General features: G+C 36.9%; 1 protein-coding gene across 6 annotated transcripts in view; it reads left to right on the top strand.

The window, feature by feature from the left end:
• Positions 1-25657, top strand: part of vegfab (vascular endothelial growth factor Ab) — a 56812-nt gene that overhangs the window by 6565 nt on the left and 24590 nt on the right. For 3 of the 6 annotated variants that reach the window (XM_088324619.1, XM_088324621.1, XM_088324618.1), the window contains 4 exons: positions 6452-6494; positions 8437-8633; positions 10457-10533; positions 20529-20561. In XM_088324619.1, coding sequence (XP_088180745.1) covers positions 6452-6494; positions 8437-8633; positions 10457-10533; positions 20529-20561 — 350 coding nt within the window. Of the gene's footprint in view, positions 1-6451; positions 6495-8436; positions 8634-10456; positions 10534-12747; positions 12781-20528; positions 20562-20634; positions 21047-25657 lie in introns of those variants that run through there. The other 3 variants (XM_088324617.1, XM_088324616.1, XM_088324620.1) reach the window with 2 other exon arrangements.

Genomic DNA, 25657 nt, shown 5'->3' with positions numbered 1-25657 from the left:
CCTCAGAAGTAATATTTCATTATTTCTATGGTATTTTTGTAGTATTATTGTATTATCTTTGTAGTATATCTGTAGTGGTTTTTTTCTCTATCATAGTATTACTTTAGTAATATCTTTTTGTAGGATTTTCTTCTATTGTTCCTAGGATTTCTGTGGTATTTTTTGTAGCATTATTATATATTTTTTTGTATTTCTGTAGCAGTATTTCTTTTATCATAGTATTACTGTAGTAGTATTTTGGTAGTTCTATTTTTGTAGTATTACTATATGATATGTAGTATTTCTTTAATATTTTAGTATAATACTTGTAGAAGTGTTTCTCTTATTGGATTTTTGTTCCATATCCTCAGAAGTATTTTTCTAGTATTTCTGTGGTATTTTTTGTAGTATTACTGTATAATTTGTTGTATTTCTGTTGCAGTATTTTTAATGTATGTCTGTAATTGTTTCTCTTCAGCATCTTTGTAGTTTTTCTGTAGAAGTATTTCTGTAGTAGGAAGTTTGTAAAATTTCCCCTCAGGTATTTCTGTGGTATTTTTGTAGTGTTACTGTATATTTTGTAGTATTTCTGTAGTGGTATTTCTTTACTAAAATATTACTGTAGTAGTGTTTTTCTATTATTTCTGTCATAGTATTTTCTACTATTTTGGTAGTTTTATTTTTGTATTCTTACTATATATATTGTAGTATTTCTGTGGTATTTTTAAAGTGTTACTGTATATTTCGCAGTATTTCTGTGTATTTTTTCTTTCCTATAGTATTACCGTAGTTGTATTCTTGTATTATTTCTTTATTAGTATTTTGTAGTATTTTTGTAATCGTATATTTTGTAGTTTTTTTGTAGTATTTTTTAGAATGTCTCAAGAAGTGTTTATCTAATGCACATGTGTCAAACAGGCGGCCCGCGGGCCAGATCAGGCCCGCTATGGGATTGAATCCGGCCCGCGAGACGACACTCAGAGAAGCGCAAGAGAAAAACAAGCTGCAGGTTGAAATATGTCAACTTGATGTTGCCAAACGCCAGGTTCCTCTCACAAAGGCATTGTACTTGTATTTTTTTCTCTCCCTCTCTCTCTCTCTCTCTCTCGCTCTCGCTCTCGCTCTCGCTCTCGCTCTCTCTCTTCCACTCTCTGTCTCTGTCTCTTTCACTACCTGTGTCTCTCTTTTTCTCTTCCTTTGTTGCTCTTTGTCTCTTTCTCTCTCTGTGTCTTTAACTTCGTTTGCTCTAACTTCTTTTTTTCCTTTTCTCACTTTTCTCTTTCTCTCTTCCTACCCTTAGCGCTTTCTTTTCTCTCCTTCTGTCTTTCTATTTATCTTTGGATTTCTTTCTTCCTCTCCCTTTCTTTTCCCCCTCTCTCTCACAACTTTTTATCTTTTGTTTCTCACGCTCTCTCTCTCTCTCCTTTTCCCTCCCTCTTTCTCTTAATTCTTTATCTCTCTTTTTCTTTCTCTTTAATCTACTCGTCTGGCCCCCGACAGTTCTAATGAGTTTGACACCCCTGATCTAATGGGATTTCTATTATATTTTTATTGTAAATATTCTAGTACCTCCATGGTATTTTTTTTAGTAGTACTCTATATTTTGTAGTATTTCTGTAGTATTTCTGGAGCCGTATATTTATAGTATATTCGTAATTGTATTTCTGTATTATGCTATTAATGTAGTGCTGTTTTGTGGTATTTTGGTGGACGTGTTTTTGTACTATCTTTGAAATATTGTATTATTTCTGTAGTGGTATTGCATCGCGGTGATATAATATTACTGTAGTAATATTTTTGTATCGTTTTTGTAGTAATATTTTGTGGTATTTGGGCTGTTGTATTTTTGTAGTATTCCTTTATATTTTGTAGTATTTATTTATTTTTCTTTCTATTTCAGAAGTATTGTAGTATTTCTGTGTTTTTTTTTCTTGTAGTATAACTGTAGATTTTTTTAGTATTTCTGTATTGATATTTCTGTATCATAGTATTATTGTAGTATGATTTTTTTATTTTTTTATGGAGAAGTATTTTATAGTATTTCTTTAATATTTTTTTAGAATGTCTGTAGGAGTATTTCTCTAATAGGACTTGGTTATATTTCCTCATAAGTATTATGCTAATATTTCTGTGGTATTTTTGTAGTTTTACTATATATTTTGTTGTATATCTGTATTTCTCTAGCCGTATAATTATAGTATTTCTCTAATTGTGTTTCTGTATTATGATATTACTGTTGTAATGTTTTGTAGTATTTTGGTAAATGTATTCTTTTAGTATCACTGTATAGTTTGTAGCAATTCTATATTATTTATGTGCTAGTATTTCATTCGTACTGTATTACTGTAGTATAAACCCTGTAGTAGTATTTTGTTGAATCTCTGTAGTTGTATATTTTTAGAATTACTACATATTTTGTAGCATCTATAAAATAATTTTTCTACTATTTTTTGTACTATTTCTTCAAAGGTATTCATCTAGTATTTCTGTGGTATTTTTGTAGAATTGCTGTATATTTTGTAGTATTTCTTTAGTGTTTCTGTAGTGGTATTTCTGTATAATAGTATCGCTGTAGTGAGGTTTTTGTAGTATTTTCATATTAGCTTTACTATTGTATTTATGTAATAATATATTTGCAGTGTTTCTATAGTATTATTTCATAGTATTTTTCGATTATTACTGTTTATTTTGAAGTATTTCTTAAGCATCTTTGTAGTGGTTTTTTTAGAAATATTTCTGTAGTAGGATTTTTGTAGTAATTATTCCCTAGTATTTTTATAATATTTGTGTGATATTTTTGTAGTATAACTGTATATTTTCTACTATTTCTCTCATATTTCAGTAATTCTATTTCTGTATTCTAGTGTTATTGCTGTAGTATTTTGTATTATTTTGGTAGTTGTTGTATTTTTACTATATATTTTGCAGTATGTATTTAGTATTTTTCTAATATGTCTGTAAAAGTATTTCTGAAGCGTTTTTTCCAATATTTGTGTGGTATTTTTGTATTATTACTGTACTTTTGTAGTATTTCTTTATATTTTTGTCCATAGAAGTATTTTTGAACTATTTCCTCAGAAGTATTTTTGTAGTATGATGCCATATTTGGTAGTATATCTTTTGTACTCCTGTTGTAAGATTTTTGTAGTATTTCCTCAAAAGTATTTTTCCGGTAATTGTGTGGTATTTTTGTAGTATAATTGTATAGTTTGTGATAAGTTTCTTGTATTTCTGTAACAGTATATGTAAAGTATTTCTGTTGTATATCTGTATTATGTTATTACTGTAGTAGTATTTTGTAGTATATTGGTAGAGGTATTTTTGTAGTTTACTGTATATTTTGTAGTGTTTCTGTAGTGGTATTTCTGGATTATAGTATTACTGTAGCAGTATTTTTGTATCATTTCTGGAGTAGCATTTTGAAGTTTTTCAGTAGTTGAATTTTTGTCGTATTACTGTATAGTTTAAACGGTTTCTTTTGTACTTGGGTGGTATGTTTGTAAAATTATATCCGTAATGCAATTTTTGTAGTACTTGCTCAAAGGTATTTTCCTAATATTTCTGTGGTATTTTTGTAGTATTACTGTATATTTTGTAGTATTTCTTAGTATCATGTATTATTTCCGTAGCAGTATTTCTGTATTCGGATTTCTGCAGTAATTCTGTGGTGTTTTTGTAGTATTACTGTATATTTTTTAGTATTTTTTTAGTAGTATGTACCTTTTCTGTAGAAGTGTGTATTGGGATTTTTGTAGTAATTTTTCAAAAGTATTTTTCTAGTATTTCTGCATATTTTTAGTATTTCCATGGAAGTATTTCTGTAGAAGTGTTTTTTTAGCATGATATTTGTAGTATTTCTGAAGAAGTATATTCCACATATTCCTGTAGTAGTATGTCTGTATTATAATATTACTGCATTAGTATTTTTGGTCATATTTCTTTAGCAGTATTTCTGTATTATATTTTTACTTTATTAGTATGTTGTATTTATTTACAAGGTACTTAGTATTTTTTTCTTTTCAGAATAAAAGAAAGAATATACTTCAGGTCCACGTTTTAAGCAATTCATTTGATATCAATTTTGCAGTAATTTTGTAATATTTTTCTAGTATTTCCGTAATGGTATTTTTGTAGTGGACACTCAACGCGAACAATGTGGAAGTACTACAGAAATACTACAATAATAATACAAATATGTATACGAAAATGTAGTGCTTGAAGACAGGGACCTTAAGAATTATATTGCTTTTATACATATTACACCAGAAATACTAAAAAATACAACTACAGTAGAATTAAGATAATATTACCGAAAGTATGTAATACTGAAAGTAGTTGACGCGCTGTCCCTTTAAGTCCACTCGGAGTACCGCAGTCTCACGCAACATGAGCCAGGTATTGCGAACTCATTGAAAGTTGCCGGTAATCCTTTTGTGTGTTGCACTCCAACACACACAAAAGCAGAAAAAGTACACACTTAGATACGCACACATGCGTAAAGCAGTGAAAAGAGGAGGTGGGGAAAGTGGCCGGTTGACATTCTTACCGGATTTTAATGGGAAGTAATGCAGCCGGGAGTCCGGGGAGGTTACGAAATCCACGTAAGAGCGCTTGTAAAAAAAAAAAAAAAGGTTGCCACGTTCACTACCCAGGTCACATTGCCCCCATGTGTCGTGTAAATCATTAAATGCTTCTCAAAGCGAGGAAAAACTTTCAAGAGCGGTGTTTTAAAGTCAATGTCGGCACGAGATTGAGCGAATGAAAGCCAGTGTGTGAGTGAGCTGGAGTTATTGAGAGTTGTAGGAGTTGGCTTTTTAAAAAAGAAAATATATATTATTGTATTCTTCTCAGGGCAGCACGGCGGCGCAGTGGTTAGCGCTTGTGCGGCACAGTTCATGTCATGGGAACCTGTCGTGGGTTCAAATCCAGCTCCAGACATTCTGTGCGGAGTTTGTATGTTCTCCCCGTGCTTGCGTGGGTTTCCTCCGGGCACTCCGGTTTCCTCCCACATTCCAAAAACATGCATTTCAGGTGAATTGGCTGGTCCAAATTGTCCCTAGGTGTGAATGAGCGAATGAGTTGTCTGTCCCTGTGTGCCCTGCGATTGGCTGGCAACCAGTTCAGGGTGTCCCCTGCCCACTGCCCAAAGATGGCTGGGATGGGCTCCAGCCCCCCCGCGACCCTAATGAGGATAAGCGGTACGGCTAATGAGATGAGATGAGATGAGATTCTTTTCAATTATTAAGACATTCATCCATCTATTTCTTCTATTTCCTTTTTTCCAATTCTCTGTCTTCTACATTGTTTGTCTTTCTTTCTCTCTCTCTCTCTCTTGCTCTCTCTCTCTCTCTTCTTCTCTGTCTCTCTGTTTCTTTCTTTCTCTCTTCCTCTCTCTCGCTCACTCTTCCCCTCGACCTCTCTATTTCTTTCTTATTTTCCAAATCTCTTTCTTCTAAATTGTTCTGTCTATCTCGCTCTTCCTCTTCCTCGATATCTCTCTGTTTTTACTCTCATCTTCCCTCTATCTCTTTCTTTCTTTCTCTCTCTCAACGTCTCTCTCTTTCTTTACCTCTCTGTTTCTCTTTTCCTCCTTTTCACGCTTTTTTTTACTCTCTCTTTTTGTCTTTCACCCTTTCTTTTTCACTCTCTCACTCTTTTTGCTCCCCGTCACTCCATTTCTTCTCGTATTTTTCTCCCCCCTGTCTCTCTATTTTTCTCTCTCTTGCCCTCTCTCTATCGTTATCCTTCACTCTTTCTTTCTATCATTCTTTGTCCCTACATTTCATTCAGTCCTTTGTTCTTTGTATTCTGTTTTTTCTCTTTCTCTTGTCTGAATTGTTCTCTCTCTTTTTTGTCTTTCTTTTGCTCTTTCTTTTTCTCTTTCTTTTTCACTCTCTTGCTCTTCCTTGCTGTGGCTCTATTTTTCACTCTCTCTCTCTTTTTTTTAATTTCTTCTCTTTTTTTATCTTTCTCTTTGTCTCTTTCTGTCTTTCTTTCTTTCTTTCTCTCTTTCTTTCTTTCTTTCTTTCTTTCTTTCTTTATATCTTATTTTTATTTCTCTTTCTCGCACTTTTAAAAACACCTGTTGCATTTATCTTACATAACCGAGAAGCGAGCTGCCATCTTTGGCTACGGGTGCCCAAAATATTCAAAAAAGGCTGGGCAAAAAATGAAAGGTAACACGATATTTTTGGGGTGGATTTGAGTTTCCATAGTTTGTATTCTTCATTTTGATTTTTAGCACTCGCTTTCGGTTACTTCTACTGTAATTAAATGTGTCCGACTGCTATACTGTGTCTACGCGCGTATGTATGTGTATAGGGATGTATGTTTTTTGTTTTTTGTTATTGCTATTTAAAGAGTAGAACTTCAAATATAGTATATATGTTCTACATATATGTATGTATAAGTATATATATATTTATTCTCAAGGAGACATACTAATACTTACTTTTTCATGTTTTTTTTTCAGAGTGCCCAATTACCCAGGGAAGCACAGAGAGGTCCAAATGACGGTAGGTGACATAACATGTGTCTTTGTATTTTTTACCATAGTATTTCTGTCATAGTATTTTTGTAATATATCATTTTCTTTTTCAGAATAAAAGCTTATGTAGATATTAGGTCCCTGTTTTAACACTACATTTAATATTTAGTATTGTTGTATTTTGTAACATTTCTGTAGTATTTTTGCTGTATTTTTGTGTTTTCTGTAGTATTTATTTGGTAGTATTTCCGTTGTGATTTTAATCATTTCTGAAGTAGTATTTTAGTGTTATAGTATTACTCTAGGATTATTTTGTAGTATTTTCTTTTTCTTTTCAGAATCAAAGCATATTTGTATATTAGGTCCCCGTTTTATAACTATATATAATATTTAGTCGTGTAGTATTTTGTAACATTTGTGGAGTATTTTAATGAATTACTGTAGTATTATTTTGTAACATTTCTGTAATCATTTAATGTATTACTGCAGTACTATTTTTGTAGTATTTCCATAGTCGTATTTTGTACTATTTCTGAAGTGTTAATGTAGTATTACTGTCGTAGTATTTTTGTGGTAATTAATCTGATAGTAATTCTGTAATAGTATTTTGTATTATGATAGTACTGTAGTAGTATTTTTGTGGTATTTTCAGAATCAAAGCAAAATTCTACATTGGGTCCCTGTTTTAGCACGATATTTGATATTTAGTCTTGGAGTATTTTGTAACATTTCTGTGGTAGTTTATGTATTACTGTAGTACTCTTTTTGTAGTATTTTTGTTGTAGTATTTTTCTAGCATTTCTGTAGTATTTTTGTACTATTAGTGTAGTTGTATTTTTGTAGTATTTAAGTCGTAGTATTTTTGTAGTGATTTATATCATAGTATTTGTTCCGTAGATTTTTGTATTGTACTATTGTTGAAGTAATATTTTATAGAATCTCTTTTTCTTTTTTGAATTCAAGGAAATTTGTTTTTGATCCTTGTTTTAAGCACTAAATTTGATATTTTGTTTTGTAGTATTATTATAAGATTTCTTTAGTCATTTAGTGTATTCCTGTAGCAGTATTTTGCAGTATATCTGTAGTAGTATTTTGTAGTATTTCTGTAGTTGTATTTTTGTAGTATTATTGTAGTTGTATTTTTGTAGTGATTTATATCATAGTATTTATTTAGTATATTATTGTATTGTAGTATTGTTGAAGTAATATTTTGCAGAATTTGTTTTTGATCCTTGTTTTAAGTATTAAATTTGATATTTCGTTTTGTCGTATTATTGTAAGATTTCTTTGGTAATTTAGTGTATTACTGTAGCAGTATTTTGCAGTATATCTGTAGTAGTATTTTGTGGTATTTCTGTATTTGTATTTTTGTAGTATTATTGGAGTTATATTTTAGTAGTATTTCTGTCATGGTATGTCTAGTATTTATACCATACTATTCATATAGTTATATTTATGTATTGTATATAGTATAGTATATATATATTCTTTTTATTTTAGGATTAAAACAAAATGATATATTAAGCCCCTGTTTATATCTAAATACTAATAAAGAAATAATACAAGAATACAACTACGGTAGTACTATAGGAAAGAAAAAATACACAAAAATACTGCGAAATATACAGTAATACTCCAAAAATACCACAGAAATACTACAATATATATCGTAAGAATACCAAAATAAAACAACCAAAATACTAGAAAATACTATGACAGAAATAATAGAAAAATATAACTACAGTAATGCTATAATAAAGACTTACCACTACAGAAATACTACAAAATATACAGCCATTATTTCTGACTCTGCGGGGTCACTAACGCCCTCTAGCGGCCAAATTGGGTACAGCAGCTCCGACCACCCCAAGCAGCCGAATCCAATCTCCTATCGTCCGTTCGGCTCGTCTAAATTGCGAAAGTAGAAAGTGTGGAGGCCAACGTTCTCCCTCTGATGTCCTCCTCGGCAGTGATCCCCCTGATGGAGGTCTTCAACAAGAGCTTGTGTAGGCCTCGGGAGCTTCTGGTGGAGATCCTGCAGGAGTATCCAGAAGAAGTGGAGCACATCTTCATCCCTTCCTGCGTGGTCTTGACCCGATGTGCCGGCTGCTGCAACGACGAGACCATGCAGTGCATGCCCACTTCCAGTTACAACGTCACCATGGAGGTGGGGGAATTCAGGGGGGTGGCCGACGTGCGGCCCGCGGGTCGGATCAGGGACCCACGAATGGTTGAATCCCAATATATGAATTTAGCTGTTTTTCCTCCCTCTCTTTTCCTCTCTCTTCCTCTGTCTCATTTTTTCTCTCTCTCTTTTTTGTTCTCTATTTCTTCTCTCCTCTCTGTCTTTTCTCTCTATACATAGCTCTCTTTTTCTCTCCTTTTTCTCCCTCTGTCTCGTTCTCATCCCTCTTTCCATCTCCCTCTCTCTTTCTCTCTATCCTTCTATCTTCCTTTAATTTCCAAGTTTCCTTTTCCTTTTTACTCCCTTTCTATTTTGATTTCTGTCCTTCCTAATCACTCTCTCTCACTCCCTCCCTCTTTCCTTTTGTCTCGTTCTTCCTTTCTTTCTCTTTAATTCTTGATTTCTTTCTCTCTTTAGTTTTTCACTCTTTTCCCATTTTCTCTCTTTCTCTCTTTCTCTCTCTCTCTCTCTCTCTCTCTCTATAAGCGAGAGAAAGGCAGAATTCAGAGACTGAACGCACACAGAGAGAAAGAGAAACATAGAAAGAGAGAGAACAAGATAGAAAGAAAGAGAGAAAGAGAAAATGAGACAGACATAGAGAAAGAAGGAAAAATAAGAGCGTGTGAGAAAGAAAGAAAGAAATAAAGAAAGAGAGACAGAGTAAAAGGGAGAAACAAGAAAGGGAGAAATGGGGGGAAAGAGATAAAGAGAGAGCTGAAGAGAAAGAGCGATAGAGAAAAGCAGTCAGAATGACAGAGTTATAGAGAAAGAGAGGGAGAAAAGAGAGAGAGGGAGAGAGAGAGAGAGAACAGGGGGGAGAAAGAAAAGAGAAACAAAGAAAGTGGTAAAGAGAGAGAGAAAATGAGACAGACATAGAGAAAGAAAGAAAAATAAGAGAGAGTGAGAAATAAATGAATGAATAAATAAATAAATAGAGACAGAGTAAAAGGTAGAAACGAGAAAGGGAGAAATGGGGTGGCAGAGAGATGGAGATAGCTGATGAGAAAGAGAGATAGAGAAAAGGAGAAAAGCAGTCAGAATGACATAGCTATTGAGAAAGAGAGAGAGAAAAAAGAGCAAGAGAGAGAAAGAAAAGAGAAAAATGAAAGAGCTAAAGAGAGAGAGAAAATGAGACAGACATGGAGACAGAGAAATAAGGAAAAATAAGAGAGTGTGAGATCGAAAGAGAGACAAAGGGAGAAACAAGAAAGGGAGAAAGGGGGAGGCAGATAGATAGAGAAAGAGAGAGATGAAGAGAAAGAGCGATAGAGAAGGGAGAAAGCCCATCAGAATGACAGAGAAAGAGAGGGATAGAAAGAGCAAGAGAGAGAGAGAGGGGGCAGAGAGAGAGAAAAGTAGAGTAGTGTTTGTGAGAGGCACCTGGCTTTGGCAACATCAAATGGACATATTTCAAACTGCAGCTGATTTTTCTCTTGTGCTACTCTGGGTGTTGTCTCACGGGTCTGATTCAAAACCTTGGTGGGCCTGATATGATTGACACTTGTGCTTTAGAGAGAGAGAAGGGAAAGATATACAAATACAGTATACTAAAACTGATATTATTTATTCATGATAGAGATTTAAGTTTAACCCTACGGTATCTTGAAGTATTACAATGTTCGATTTTAGAATTTTTGGGTGTTTTCTTTGTACGCAGGGTTAAATTGTAGGTGAATTCGATTTTCTCGGTCCAATAGATATCTGCATCTACTCCTCACTGTATTTTCTACCATTCACACCGACAGGCAGCTGATATCGTAAGTATCCCTTTAAGGAACTGACTCTCTCTCGTTTTCTATTTGCAGATTAAAAGAATAAGAACCCAAAGGCAACAGAACGATATCTTCATGAGTTTCACAGAACACAGCGCATGCGAGTGTAGGTGAGAAACCCTTGGCGCACAAACACACACTCGCATGGTAAACAAACCGAATCACCTCTTGGCTGCCGTCATTACTACATCCCCCGGATTCTGACACAAATGACAGGTCTGCCGGATTCATATCTCCTTATCGTCCGTTTCTTCCTCTTGGCCGGAGATAAAAAAGCCGGCAGCAGGTCCAGGCCTATCCCGCCAGACGTTCTTCGTACATGTGTGTCGGCTTATCTTCATTCCCTCGACGCTCTTCTCCTCCATCTGAATCTTCAGCTTTCGTATTAAAGATCTTCTATGGCAGGGGTGTCACACAGGTGGCACGCAGGCCGGTTAAGGGCCTGCTAAGGGATTCAATCCGGCCCTCGAAATAACACTCAGAGAAGCGCAAGAGAGAATCGAGCTGCAGGTTGAAATATGTCCACTTGATGTTGCCAAAGCCAGGTGCCTCTCACAAACGCTGGAGTTGTATTTCATTCTCTCTCTTTCTCTCTCTTTCTCTCTTCCTCCCTTTTTATCTCACTCTCTATCTCTCTCTCTCTTTCACCCTATCCGTCTCTATTTTTCTCTGTTCCTCTTTGTCTGTTTAGTTTACCTTCTTTAGCTCTCCCTTCCTTTCCTTTTTTCTCTTTTCTCCTCTTCTCTCTTTCTATTTCTCTTTGGATTTCTTTCTCTCTCTTTCTTTCCCCCTCTCTCACTCATTCTCTTTTTTTGTCTCTTTTGTTTCTCACACCCACTCTCTCCCTTTCTCTCTCTCTCACTCTCTATCTTTCTCTCTTTCACTCTCTCTGTCTCTATTTTTCTCTTTCTTTGTTCCTCTTTGTCTTTTTACCTTCTTTAGCGCTCTCTTCCTTTCCTTTTCTCTTTTCTTCCCTTCTCTCTTTCTATTTCCCTTTGATTTATTTATTCCTCTCTCTTTCTTTCCCCCACTCTCACTCATTCTCTTTTTGTCTCTTTTGTTTCTCACACCCTCTCTCACTCTCTCTCTGTTCTCTCTCTTTATCTCTCTCTCTTCCTCCCTTTTTCCTCTCACTCTCTATCTCTCTCTCTTTCACCCTATCCGTCTCTATTTTTCTCTTTCTTTGTTCTTCTTTATCTGTTTACCTTCTTTAGCTCTCTCTTCCTTTCCTTTTCTCTCTTTTCTCCTCTTCTCTCTTTCTATTTCTCTTTGGATTTCTTTCTCTCTCTTTCTTTCCCCTCTCTCACTCATTCTCTTTTTGTCTCTTTTGTTTCTCACACCCTCTCTCTCTCCCTCTCTCTCTCCCTTCTCCTCTCTCTCTCTCTCTCTCTCACTCTCTATCTCTCTCTCTTTCACTCTCTTCGTCTCTATTTTTCTCTTTCTTTGTTCCTCTTTGTCTTTTTACCTTCTTTAGCGCTCTCCTCCTTTCCTTTTCTCTCTTTTCTCCCCTTCTCTCTTTCTATTTCTCTTTGGATTTCTTTCTTTCTCTCTCTTTCTTTCCCCCTCTCTCACTCATTCTGTTTTTGTCTCTTGTTTTTCACGCCCTCTCTCTCTCTTTCTTTTCTCTCTCTATCTCCCTTTCTCTCCCTCTCTTTCTCTTATTTCATTCTCTCTTTTTTTCTTTCTCTCTAATCTACTAGCCTGGCCCCCGACAGAAAGTTTGTTCTATCGTGTGGCCCCCGAGTTAAAATGAGTTTTACACCCCTGTTCAAAGGCCTGGGATTGGGAACGTATGGCTCTTTACATCTGGCTCAGAAATAAATGAAGGTTATTGTCATCTTCTCTATATCGTTCCAATTTCAATATTTACAGAGCCAGGACGACGCAGTATGTCGTTGGTTCAGTCCAAAATATATGGAGCAAAAGATCAACTAGAGTTCACAGTGATGGTGTTACACCAACAGACCCTGTTTCTACTGTATTTCTCTATGAAACAATGTATCACTGTTGAGACACTTTATGATGAAAACCCACAGAACAAACTGCAAACACCAGAAAACAGCAATCCAAGCACCCGGAGAAATTTGGGGGTGGGCGGATCTCTGCACACATAGCATGCTCCTGTCTCTAGTCTAGCGCCCTCTGGACTAGGTATGGCTCTTTTTCTGAGCATATCTGGCTCTTTACAGGGATTGTTTTGTAAACTATCTATACATATTTCATCCGTATATTCTGATTATTTTCCGGTGACATCTAGTGGTCAAATTGATACACACTGTCTCTTTGAAACAAGGTAAAAGGCTCATGGACAGTTTTTTCCCCAGGGCCATGACCACCCTAAATAAGAGCGACTGTGAGTAAGTATCTATCTGGCCAGTTGTATTGAAAAATTTAAAGTAGGTATTCATATCTGTGGACTCATTTGGGGTTTTTGTTGCACTATCTTTCATTGCACGGCCTTTAACCCCCTGGGTCGTCAGGGCACGATTTCCTCTGGTGTGTCTTGGGCAAGTCTTCACGGTTCACTTTTCAATATTTTTGCCTATTTCTCCTGATATTCATATTCCATTTTTTACTTTTACGTCTTTGTGTAGTTTTTATCCCTCCGAGAAAAACAAACGAGCTGCGTCGGTTCATTGGTCATTTTTCACATCGAGGGTAATTTACCCGACTGCTTCAAAAAGATCGCGATCCTGGCCAAACTTGTTTTTTTCGGCACAGTTCATGTCATGGGAACCTGTCACGGGTTCAAATCCAGCTCCAGACTTCCTGTGCGGAGTTTGCATGTTCTCCCCGTGCTTGCGTGGGTTTCCTCCGGTCACTCCGGTTTCCTCCCACATTCCAAAGACATGCATTTCAGGTGAATTGGCAAGTCTAAATTGTCCCTAGGTGTGAATGAGCGAATGAGTTGTCTGTCCCTGTGCCCTGCGATTTGCTGGCAACCAGCTCAGGGTGTCCCCTGCCCACTGCCCGGAGATGGCTGGGATGGGCTCCAGCCCCCCCGCGACCCTAATGAGGATAAGCGGTACGGCTAATGAGATGAGAGATGAGATGAGTAGAATGTCTTTCAGGGAAATCTGCTGAGTCGGCAAAAAACAAATCGCCAAGTCTTATATTTTCGGCAGTTTTCACATCTGGGATAACCTACCTAAAATATGGTGTTGATATTCCTGCCATGTCTAATTTTGTTAGTGGTAGAGGGGGGCGTTGCTTTCGCAAGGCACTCTACATGGCGCGGCTCTCCCAAAAATACATCTCTATTTTGCTTTTACGGCTCTTTGCGTCATAAAGGTTTCCGAGCCCGGGTCCACGGTGATAAAACGAGTCGTTGGGAAATCATGTCTCCAGTTGGGAAGCATCTGTGAGATGCATTGGGACCTCCCCCAGGGAAGGGTGTCGTCCTCTTAGTCAGTGATTCCCATTGACTGTGCTGTCTCATGTCATTCCTGTGGTTTGAGACGGACCTTCTGACTCAGTCTATTGAACTGTAGTGACTAGCAAAGCAATTAGCTGTTCTTCCACACAATTAACTCCTTTGACTTTTTGACATTCACCGTGGCATTTTGGTTTGGTGGAGTGCCATGGTTTGGTGCAATGCTCCGTAGAGCTTACTGACGCCACTGAATAACAGTCATTCTTCTCAGTTCCTTGTGACCTTATCTAAAAAGTAATAGTTATTCCCTGGATTACTGACACCCAAAAAAATCTAGTTACAAATTACCATCGAATAAAAGACGACCTCCGAGAAAAACAAAAGAGCTGTGTCAGTTTTTTGGTCATTTTTCACATTTTAGGTAACCTACCAGACTGCTTGTGATGTTGTTGGTATTCACTGTCGTTCTGGCCTGGGAGAGTGGAATGTCTTTCTGGAAAAAAGTCAGCAAATCCATAAGTGCTGAGTCAATTTTTTCTGTATATTCCCCACGTATATTCCACTTACCTGGTTGCTTGTGAAATATTATGACCCTGGACAAATTTGTTCTGGCCTGAGTAGAATGTCTTTCTGGGAGTTCCCAAAACCAAAAACATTCTGTTCTGAATGTATTACTGGGGAAAAAAGCCAAGTCAACACAAACAAAAGTGCTGAGTCAGTTTTTAAGACATTTTTCACATCGAGGGTATAATTTACCCGACTGCTTCAAAAAGATTGCGATCCTGGCCAAACTTGTTTTGTACTTAGATAGTAGAATGTCTTTCAGGGAAAGCTGCTGAGTCTGTCAAGAACCGGAACAGGATCAGGACCCAAATGCCTTTTATTTTACGGGAAATGGGGAGTCATGCACGTTGGGCAGCAGTCCGGCGTGGAATGATAGGAAGCCAGAGGCCGACGAGATCGATACCAATTGCCTGAGCGGATATCGGACAGATGGGGTCGATACCGGACAGGACGGGACAGACGGGATAGATATCAAAACAGGATATGAAATGAAACAGGACAAACTCGACGGGAACGAAACTGGAAACTGATATTAAACAGGACAAAATAAACGGGCACAATACTGGACAGGAATTACCAACAGGAAACAGGACCGAGTCAAAACTCACGTCTTGCGGGGCAGAGGTTCGTTGACGGACTGAGAAAGGAAGAGTGAGAGCAATGAGCTAAAAAAGACGGAAAGCCAATCTGTCAATGAGCCGCAGCTGGTGCCACATGAGCGGGGCCTATTGGGCGCCATGGCAACTGTGACAGAGCAAAAACCAAATAGCCAAGTCATATATTTTGGGTAGTCTTCACATCTGGGATAACCTACCTGACTGCCTGTAAAATATGGTGTTGATATTCACATGTCACTTTAACATGGGGGAGTGGAGTGTCATCTCGCAGTTTGTTACTTTGTTCTTTGCATTTTCCAATTCCAGTTTTGGTTTTTGTTTCTGGTTTGGGTCATGTGAGGTTTAGCTTTGCTCGGACATGTAAATTGTTTTGTGCCGATGTTTTTTATTTTGTTCGTTTGTTACTTTGTTCCTGGTTTTGTTAGTAAATGCAATCATTTTTTTGAGCACCCTCAATAAAATAAAGCCTCGGTAGCTTATGGACCAAATTGAACTCAAAGTCAGTCTTTTGGGCGTGAAACATACTTAGCAGGACTTTGACCGAGAAACTCACAAATATCAAAGCCCGAACGTTGAGACATTTCCGTGACGGATACTAAATGATCCAATCCCCTGGTCTACCCTAGCCGGCATGCGTGTAAAGTTGAATGATTATGCAACTGTGAGACGTCAGCAAAATCTATCTGAGAGCCCAATGGAGGCCGTGGCTGACAGACAGTTTTACATCAGGGGCCTTGAACTTAATGTACTTGGGGGCCGCTACGCCTAGGGTCTGGGTAAGGTCGGGCCAAATCGGGTTTTCTATTAAAAACAACTTCCGATAAAATCAGTCCTTCGGATATTAAATCATTTTCTGTACAAAATAAGATCTCAAAAATAACATTTTGGGTTATTAAGAAAATAAATCAATCAGTCATAAATGAATCCCTAGTCAGCTAGGGCTGCAATTTAATGCAGCAATGCTTCTTCTTCTTCTTCTTCTTCTTCTTCTTTGTCCTCATTGTCGTCTTTTTCTTCTTTGTCATTGTTGGCCTCTTCTTTGTCTTCGTCTTCTTCTTTTTCTTTGTCTTGTCGTTGACTTCTTCTTCTTTGTCTTCGGCATATTTGTCTTCTTCTTTGTCTTCGTCATATCTGCCTTCTTCTTTGTTGTCGTCATATTTGTCTTCTTCCTCTTTGTCTTCGTCGCATTTGTCTTCTTTGTCTTCTTTGTCTTCTTTGTCTTTTTATTTGTCTTCATCATATTTGTCTTCTTTTTTGTCGTCATCATATTTGTCTTCTCCCTCTTTGTCTTCGTCATGTTTGTCTTCTTCTTTGTCTTCGGCATATTTGTCTTTTTCTTCTTTGTATTCGGCATGTTTGTCTTTTTATTTGTCTTTATCATATTTGTCTTATTCTTCTTTGTCGTCGTCATGTTTGTCTTCTTCTTTGTCTTCGGCATATTTGTCTTTTTCTTCTTTGTATTCGGCACGTTTGTCTTTTTATTTGTCTTTATCATATTTGTCTTCTTCTTTGTCGTCGTCATATTTGTCTTCTCCCTCTTTGTCTTCGTCATATTTGTCTTCTTCTTTGTCTTCGGCATATTTGTCTTTTTCTTCTTTGTATTCGGCACGTTTGTCTTTTTATTTGTCTTTATCATATTTGTCTTCTTCTTTGTCGTCGTCATATTTGTCTTCTCCCTCTTTGTCTTCGTCATATTTGTCTTCTTCTTTGTCTTCGGCATATTTGTCTTTTTCTTCTTTGTATTCGGCATGTTTGTCTTTTTATTTGTCTTCATCATATTTGTCTTCTTCTTTTTGTCGTCATATTTGTCCTCTCCCTCTTTGTCTTCGTCATATTTGTCTTCTTTGTTGTTGTCATATTTGTCTTCCTCTTTGTCTTCGGCATATATGTCTTTTTCTTCTTCTTTGTATTCGGCATATTTGTCTTTTTATTTGTCTTCATCATATTTGTCTTCTTCTTCTTTGTCGTCGGCATATTTGTCTTCTTCTTCTTCTTCGTCATATTTTTCTTCTTTGTCTTCGTCCTCTTCTTCTGCTTCTTCTTCGTCTTTGTCTTATTCTTCATCTCAGGACAGTGCCCCCTGGTGGTAGCAAAAAGGAATTAATTTAAGGAATGTATTTAAATAATATGCAGAAAAAATGTAAACTATCATATACCTCTGCATTATTTTCAAATATTTGTGACATGTACCTCACCTAGAGTGAATTTTCATAATGGTTAACCATCTTGTTCACGGGTACTCGGAAAACCGAAAAATCTGACGAAAGGCTGAGCAAATATTTTTTCTAAATAATTAGTTTGAGTCTCAGAAAGTTCTTTTCTTTTTTCTTGCTTTTTAGTACTCCTTTTCAGTTGCACCACACAATACAGCGACATCTAGGATTTATATAAGACACACTATCCCTTTAAAACAGTATGATGCTTTCAGGTAAATTAAGGAACTACCAATATATACATTTCCTTTTTTTATTATAAAAAGATATCAGCTGAAACGTAAACAGAAAGGACAGATGTATAGAATAAAGGATATCTGGAAAAACGTGTTGCACGAGAACAACACAACGCCACCTTTTGGTCAAATAATTCACACTATCTCTTTAAAAATGTGTGATGCATTCAAGTTCATCTAGGAAACACCACTACATATTTTTTCATTTTTTTATGTAAAAAAAAAAGCTAAAAATATAACAGAAGGGATCAATGGATGGAATTGAAGATATCTGAAAAACGAGTTCCATGATACAATACAGCAACACCTAGTGGTCAAATAATATACACTGTCCCTTTAAAAATGTATGATGCATTCAAGTTCGTATAGGAAATACCACTACATTGTTTTCCTTTTTTTTATAAAAAATAAAAATATATTTCTGAGTATATCTGTAGTGTTTTTGTAGTTTTACTGCAGTTTGTTTGTAGTATTTCTGTCGTAATATTTTCTGGAGTATTTCTGTTAAAGTATTTTTGTATTATAGTGTTACTGTAGTGGTATTTTGGTTGAATTTCTGTATGTTTAAGTATTTTTTGGTAGTATTTTTGTAATATGTCTTTAGTAATTTTTAATATTACTGTAGTTGTTTTTGTAGTATTTCACGTCGTGATAATTTTGGCGCATTCGAAAGGTTCTCGGTTATAGTATTTCTGTAGTCAGATTTTTGTAGTATTTCTGAATATATTTATAGTATCACTGTACTTTCATTTTGAAGTATTTTCTAGTATGCATACAGTAGTATTTATGTAGTATTTCCATGGTAAAATAATTGTAGTATGTTGTTATATCTTCTGTAAAAGTATTTTTGTAGTATTTCTGTCGCAGTATTTTTGTATTATACTGTAACTGTAGTGGTATTTTGGTTGAATTTCTGTATTTCGAAGTATTTCCTTGGTAGTATTTTTGTAGTATGTGTTTAGTAATTTTAATATGACTGTAGTTGTATTTTTGTAGTATTTCTGTCACGATAATTTTGTAGTATTGCTTTAGTATTTCTGCATTTTTATTTTTGTAGTATTTTGCGGTACTATTTTTGTAGTATTTCCATAGTTGAATTTTTAAAGTATATCTGAGGTATTTTTGTAGTTTTACTGTAGTTGTATAGTTGTAGTATTTCTGTCGCAGTATTTTTTTATTATAGTGTTACTGTAGTGGTATTTTCAAATGAATTCTGTAGAAGTATTTTGAAGTATTTCCATACTAGTGTCTTTGTTGTATGTCTTTAGTCATTGTCAATATCACTGTAGTCGTCTTTTTCCAGTATTTTTGGATTGTAGTGTTAATGTTGTGGTGTTTGGTTGAATTTCTGTATTTTGAAGTATTCTTTTCTAGTATTTTTGTAATATGTCTGTAGTAATTTTTGATATGACTGGAGTTGTATTTTTGTAGTCTTTCTGTAGTATTACTGTATTTTATTTTTTGTAGTAATTTTGCAGTAGTATTTCTGTCGTATTTCCATGGTTGAATCTTTTGGTATATCCATAGTATTTTTGTAATGTTATTGTAGTTGTATATTTGTAGTATTTCTGTCGCAATATTATTGTATTATAGTGTTACCGTAATGGTATTTCTATAGAAATTCTGTAGAAGTATTTTGAAGTCTTTCCATATTAATGTCTTTGTTGTATTTCTTTCATGAATTGTAATATTACTGTAGTTGTATTTTTGTGATATTTCTGTTATAGTATTACTTTATCACAGTTTCATTGTAGTAGTGTTTTTGTAGTATGTCTGTAGTATTTGTTTTCTTATCAGAACGAGGACAGATTAATATGTTAGGTTCATGTTTTAAAGTATTGAATTTGATATTTAGTTTTGTAGTACTTTTGTAGTAATTTTGTAGTATTTTTGTTGCAGACAAACAAAAGGACAGTGAGGACACAGTTGGCACGAAAGACGTTTTTTTATTAGTAGAAAGATGGATACTTTATTTATCCCCGTAGGGAAATTCACACATCCAGCAGTATCCGTTTGTTGTTCATTAACAGATTAACAGGATGGCCTCGGGGTGCTGTGTTGTAGTTTAGCAACAGCGGAGTGGATAACGTCACACGCTAGGCCGAAAGTTCGACGTCCCTGCAGCAGATGGAAATCTTTGTGCCCAGGGTTACACCATCTCGTGTTCACGTAGATAGCGAGTCCGCCTCCTCTCCGCTTCCCGCAGGCTTTTGTGTCTCTGTCTGCCCTAACAGCTCTGAAGCCGGGTAGCTCCACGTTAGCGTCCGGGATGCTAGACGTGAGCCACGTTTCCGTAACACACAGCAAACGGCACTCCCTGTACGCTTTGATGTTTTTCACCAGCACAGCCAGTTCGTCAGTCTTATTTGGTAGAGAGTTCACATTTCCCAAGATTACGGACGGTACAGAAGGCTTATAACGCCGCTAGCCGCTTAGCCTTCACCTGAGCTCCGGCTCTGCATCCACGATAGGGCCCCCTCATCGCGCCGGCACGAGAAATCTCCAGGTCAAGGAGTTGATTCCTCGAATAAACGCATTTTTGTGCGTTGAAACCCATAACGATAGGATAGAAAGTAATCCAAAGTGTAGTTGTCAAACGGGACGAAAAACACCGAGGATAGAAGCAGACACTTAAAACAATAAATCACAAAAAGAGCGAAATAACACGGAGCTGCTGGAAAGGCTGTATACTAGTACGATATTTAGATGTGTATATATATCTTCATTGTAGTTCTACCATTCTTTGCTTGGCGGGTCGGATGAAGAAACCTGACAAGGCCGCATATGGCCCGCAGCCCGTAGTTTTGCGTACCCCGGGTGCTCAGCATCCCATTAAACTCCGAAGCTAAAATCTCCCCCGGTTCCAGACGCGCCCAAAACCCGGCCCGACGAAAATGCGATTTCAAAACGCCGGCGCGTGAGCCCGCAGAAAGAAAGGCGGCGCCTTTCCTCACCCGTTTGCGCAACGAGAGATTTCGGCACAATAGCTTTATCGGACTATTGTGCGCGTACGCATAGTGAAAGCCAGTTGAGCAACATTTGCCAAGAGTGATGATGTTTAAACGGTCCCGATGAACTCATTTTGTCTTTTCTTGCTTTCAGGTTAAAGAAAGAAGTCAAAGAACTGCGGGAGAAGTGAGTACCGAGCATAACAGTCTTAACTCCTCTATTTGAACAATAGCCCAAAAGAGATTCGATCTGGTTCCAGGGTGGCCCTTTTCACCAGCTTTTTTACTAGCTACTACAAAGTGGAACAGTATATTTCATTCTGTGAATGCTGGTAAATATCCAGGTTTTTTTAAAACCTTGAACCAAGGTACCTTTTTTACAGGGGTTCCAAAAAGGTTCTGAGATAGTCAAAACCAAGTTCTGCGCTCTTTTTTTACACGACACTTAAAATGGTTTAGGATCATTCAACACTGTTCAATGTCATTTCCCATTTGTGAACTTTCCGTTACTGTTTGTGATTAGCAGAAAACACCATGTTCAGTTTTTGCCCGTTTAATTCTCTAATCGAGTACACACACAAAAACACATGTAGAAGAAGAAGAAGACAAGGAAGAAGAAAAAAAAATAAGAAGAGGAAGAATGAGAATAAGAATAAGAAAACGGAGACAAAGAAAAAGACGAAGAATAAAAAGATGAAGAATCAGAATAATTAGACGAAGAATAAGACAAAGAATAAGAATAAGAAAAAAAATAAGAACAAGACGGAGACGAAGAAAAAGACGGAGAATAAAAAGATGAAGAATAAGAACAATAAGACAAAGATTAGAAATAGGAATAAGAATAAGACAAAGAATAAGAATAATAAAACGGAGAAAAAGAACAAGAATAAGACAAAGAAGAAGAAGAAGAAGAAGAGGACAAAGACAAAGAAGAAGACAAATATGACAAAGACAAAGAAGAAGACAAATATGACAAAGACAAAGAAGAAGACAAATATGACAAAGACAAAGAAGAAGACAAACATGACGAAGACAAAGAAGAAGAAGACAAATATGAAGAAGACAAATATGCCGAAGACAAGGAAGAAGTCAACGACAAGACAAAGAAGAAGAAGATGACGAAGACAAAGAAGAAAACAACAATGACATAGAAGACAACGAAAGAGATGACGATGGGGACGAAGAAGAAAACAAATATGACGAAGACAACGAAGAAGAAAACAAATATGACGAAGACAACGAAGAAGAAAACAAATATGACGAAGACAACGAAGAAGAAAACAAATATGATGAAGACAACGAAGAAGAAGACAAATAGGCTGAAGACAAAGAAGAAGAAGAAGAAGACAAATATGCTGAAAACAAAGAAGAAGACAAATCTGCCGAAGACAAAGAAGAAGAAGTCAATGACAAGACACAGAAGAAGACGATGAAGACAAAGAAAAAGACAACGATGACAAAGAAGACAAAGAAAAAGACGACGATGAGGACAAAGAAGAAGAAGAAGAAGCATGGTTGCATTCAATTCAATGCAGCTAAAACGAGGAAAGTAAATAGTAGTTCAACGTAACCACCAACTCTCACCGTGATGCACTTGAGTCCCCACAGACTCTGCCGCTATGCCGCAAGTGACACTAGCCTGAGCCGAAGACGAGCGGGGAGGCTGTGAGAGAGGTGCTAGGAATCAATTGTTCACACTTTTGTTTTGTTTTACTTTAGAAAAAATGTGATCTGGCGGGTTCCATCATATTTCAACCTATATTGTCCTTTATTTAAAAAAATATTTTGAAAATATATATATTTTTTTAGGGGGGCTGAACATTTTGAGTGGTTGGAAGCCAAAAGTGTTCATAAATTATCACACTCTGCGTTCACGTCCAAATTACGTACACTGACAAGAATTGTGCAAGGTTTTGGGGGAAACCGCTTTTGTCAAATAAATTGGAATGTAATCTTAGTCACCACTTTTTTTGGACCGTATGAAATATTCCCTTGGAAATATTAAGTATACGTATATACAGTTTAGTTAGTTGTCTTTAGATAGATAGATAGATAGATACTTCATTCATCCCCGTAGGGAAATTCACACTTCCAGCAATCTCCTTGCGTTGAAAAATAAAACAATAAAATAAAAGGTATAGAATACAAAAACACCAATTATAACGTGTTGATATAGAGCACAGGTGTCAAACAGGCGGCCCGCGGGCCAGATCAGGCTCGCTAAGGGATTGAAACCAGCCCGCGAGACCACACTCAGAGAAGCGCAAGAGAAAAACAAGCTGCAGGTTGAAATATGTCAACTTGATGTTGCCAAAGCCAGGTTCCTCTCACAAAGACATTGTACTTGTATTTGTTTTTCTCTCTCGCTCTCTCTGTCTCTCTCTCTCTCTCTCTCTCTCTGTCCTTCTTTCTCTGTCCTTCTCTCTCTGTCTCTCTCTTTTCCACCCCTTTTCTCCCTCTCTGTCTCTTTCACTCTCTGTGTCTCTCTTTTTCTCTTCCTTTGTTGCTCTTTGTCTCTCCTCTCCTTCTCTCTTTTTCTCTTCCTTTGTTGCTCTTTGTCTCTCTTCTCTTTCTCTCTTCATACCCCTCGCGCTTTCTTTTCTCTTTTCTCTCCTTCTGTCTTTCTATTTCTCTTTGGATTTCTTTTTTCCTCTCACTTTCTTTTCCTCCTCTCTCATGACTTTTTATCTTCTGTTTCTCACGCTCTCTCCCTCTTTCTCTCTTTTTCTTTCTTTGTCCCGCCCTCTCTCCTTTTCCCTCCCTCTTTCTCTTATTTCTTTATCTCTCTTTTTCTTTCTCTTTAATCTACTTGTCCGGCCCCCGACAGAATGTTTGTTCTATCGTGTGGCCCCCGACTTAAAATGAGTTTGACACCCCTGATATAGAGTATTTAGACTGAAAATACACACTGTATTAAAAACAGGGTAATATGCAAATGTGGGGGTGGGGTTTAATGTGGGCTTTTACACCCCCGGGTGGAGTTAAAGAGCCTCATGGCATGAGGCTTTATAGGCGTTTTTCAGAATTTGACTCTCCTACTAAACATTTTGAGTGGATGAAAGTCAAAAACCATTTATAAATATCTGAGCTATCCCACTTTTAATTGAACTTCCCAAAAATGTACACCGTCACAAAAGCAAACGCGTGCCCCGAGGGTTAAAGCTGCCGTGTTTAAAATGTACCGAAAAAAGTCGCGGCTTTTAATCGGGAATTTATGTTAATATACTTTCCGTGCATTTTTCCTGTCGTTTGCATACTGATCCACGCCGGTGGCTTTCGGCACGCCAGTAAATAAGTGACTCATAACGAGTTTGTTGCCCTCGCCGTGCCTGACCTTTCCTCCCCTCGTTTTATCTCCTATTTACATTTTTCCTCTCCTTTACATCCACTTAACTCCCACTTCCCTGATTGCCACCGGCTCTAATAAAGATAGCGGCGTCTTTTTGAAGAGGCGCCCATTTTGAATGACGCGCGCTTCGTCGTCACTAGAAGCCGTTAAAGACCTGTTGGAATAACTCCCTAAGCCGATAGCCGAATGCACTGCTCGCACATTCTCAGCGCACAAGAAAATCTAGCCAGCGCACAAAAATCAGGGCTCAAAATTACTAATTAAGAAGCGACTTAAGTCAAAGTTACAGTGCATGAAGGTAAAAATACAGAGGTTCCCCTGACGTTGTGTTTAAATGCAGTATTTTGAAGTCCATGTCGAAGTCGAACGAAGTGGAGTAAAGTTAGTAGAGTTTGTCGAGAACCGGCTTCTTCGGCTCAGCTCACTAAAAGGAACCGGCTCTTTCGAGTCCTAAACGGCTCTTCGGGTTGTTTTTGCTTCTTTAATCCCAACATGACCAAATATTATGTAAAACTATGCACAAAATGACTTAAAAGAAGGGGGGAATAGAACAAAAAAGAATAAAATACCAAAATGGAAAAGTTGAGAAAAAAAGAAGGAAAAATTTAGAAAAAAGCCAGAAAAAAAAGAAACGTAGGAAAAAAAGTAAATAGAGAACAAAGAGAAAAAAGTAACAGCTCGGAAAAATAAACACAATGAGATTTTTTTAAAGGAATTTAAAAAAGGTAGGAAAAAAACGGAAAAAAAATAAAAAGTTTGTGTTGCATTCAAATAATCCCAATTATATCAAGTGAATCTTGTTGCCAACATTGTACTTCCACTAAAAATGTGATTAAGTACAGTTCTGTATCTTACAACCGACGAAATAAGCCCCCAAAAATGTTAATCTTATGCGACAAAATAAATCAGGAAATAAAAAGAAATGGATATCTCGTGAAAGAATTGTACGAACAAACGACGTTTGTAGGCCGTACAACCTTTGCAATACTACATGAGTCAATTCATTCAAAAGAGAAAAAGAATTTTGCATTGCCGGAAACTCAGCAAAATGTCAAGTGCACATGTTTGATAATGACTTAGTTGCCACACTTGGGATTGCTGTTGCTCACTGTTGTTTCAAGCGTTGCTCACCGACTTTGTGTGAACGCTCAGACCCGTAAGGAAAATTACAGGGAACATTGTTGGGCGGTTGATGTCTTTATTGCCATTGATGACGATGGACTGAACATTGTTTGCAGCAAGATTATACATGGCTCTCCAGGGTCAAGTTTTAAGGGTGTTACTCGAAAATTAGAATTAGTTATAGTTATTAGTTACTTCATTTAAAAAGTAATTGCTTTACTACCACAAATTAGAAAGACCCAAAAGTAGTGTGATCATTTTTTTACAGCGCATTGTCCCACCCAAGAACTCTTTGAGTTTGGTCATCCTTTTATTTTCTTATTTTTTATTCTATATTATACTTTGATTAGCCAGCTATCCATCCATCCATTATCTGCACCGCTTATCCTCAGTAGGGTCACGGGGGTGCTGGAGCCCATCCCAGCTGTCTTCGGGCAGTGGGCAAGGGACACTCTGAACTGGTTGCCAGCCAGTGGCAGGGCACACAGGGACAGACAATTTACTTGCTTATTCACACCTAGGGACAATTTGGACTGGCCAATTAACCTGTTTTGGATTGTGGGAGGAAACCGGAGTGCCCGGAGGAAACCTACGCAAGCTCGGGGAGAACATGCAAACTCCACACAGGAGGTTCGATCTGATGACCTCAGAACTGTGCGCACACGCGCTAACCACTGCGCCGCCGTGCTGCCCTACTTTAATTATTCTATATTCTGTTTGTTATTTTTGTGTTTATTAATACAACATCCATTGCAGCCAGGTCATTCCGAAAGGGGGGTTACCTCATGTGCGGTCCCCTTTCAAGTTTGCTT

Source organism: Urocampus carinirostris, chromosome 20 (genome assembly GCF_059441175.1).
Source record: "Urocampus carinirostris isolate Australia breed hairy pipefish chromosome 20, RoL_Ucar_1.0, whole genome shotgun sequence".
In the NCBI taxonomy this organism is placed as follows: Eukaryota; Metazoa; Chordata; class Actinopteri; order Syngnathiformes; family Syngnathidae; genus Urocampus; species Urocampus carinirostris.
Note: the sequence above shows the minus strand (reverse complement) of the source record. Positions and strands in the feature narration are given on the sequence as shown.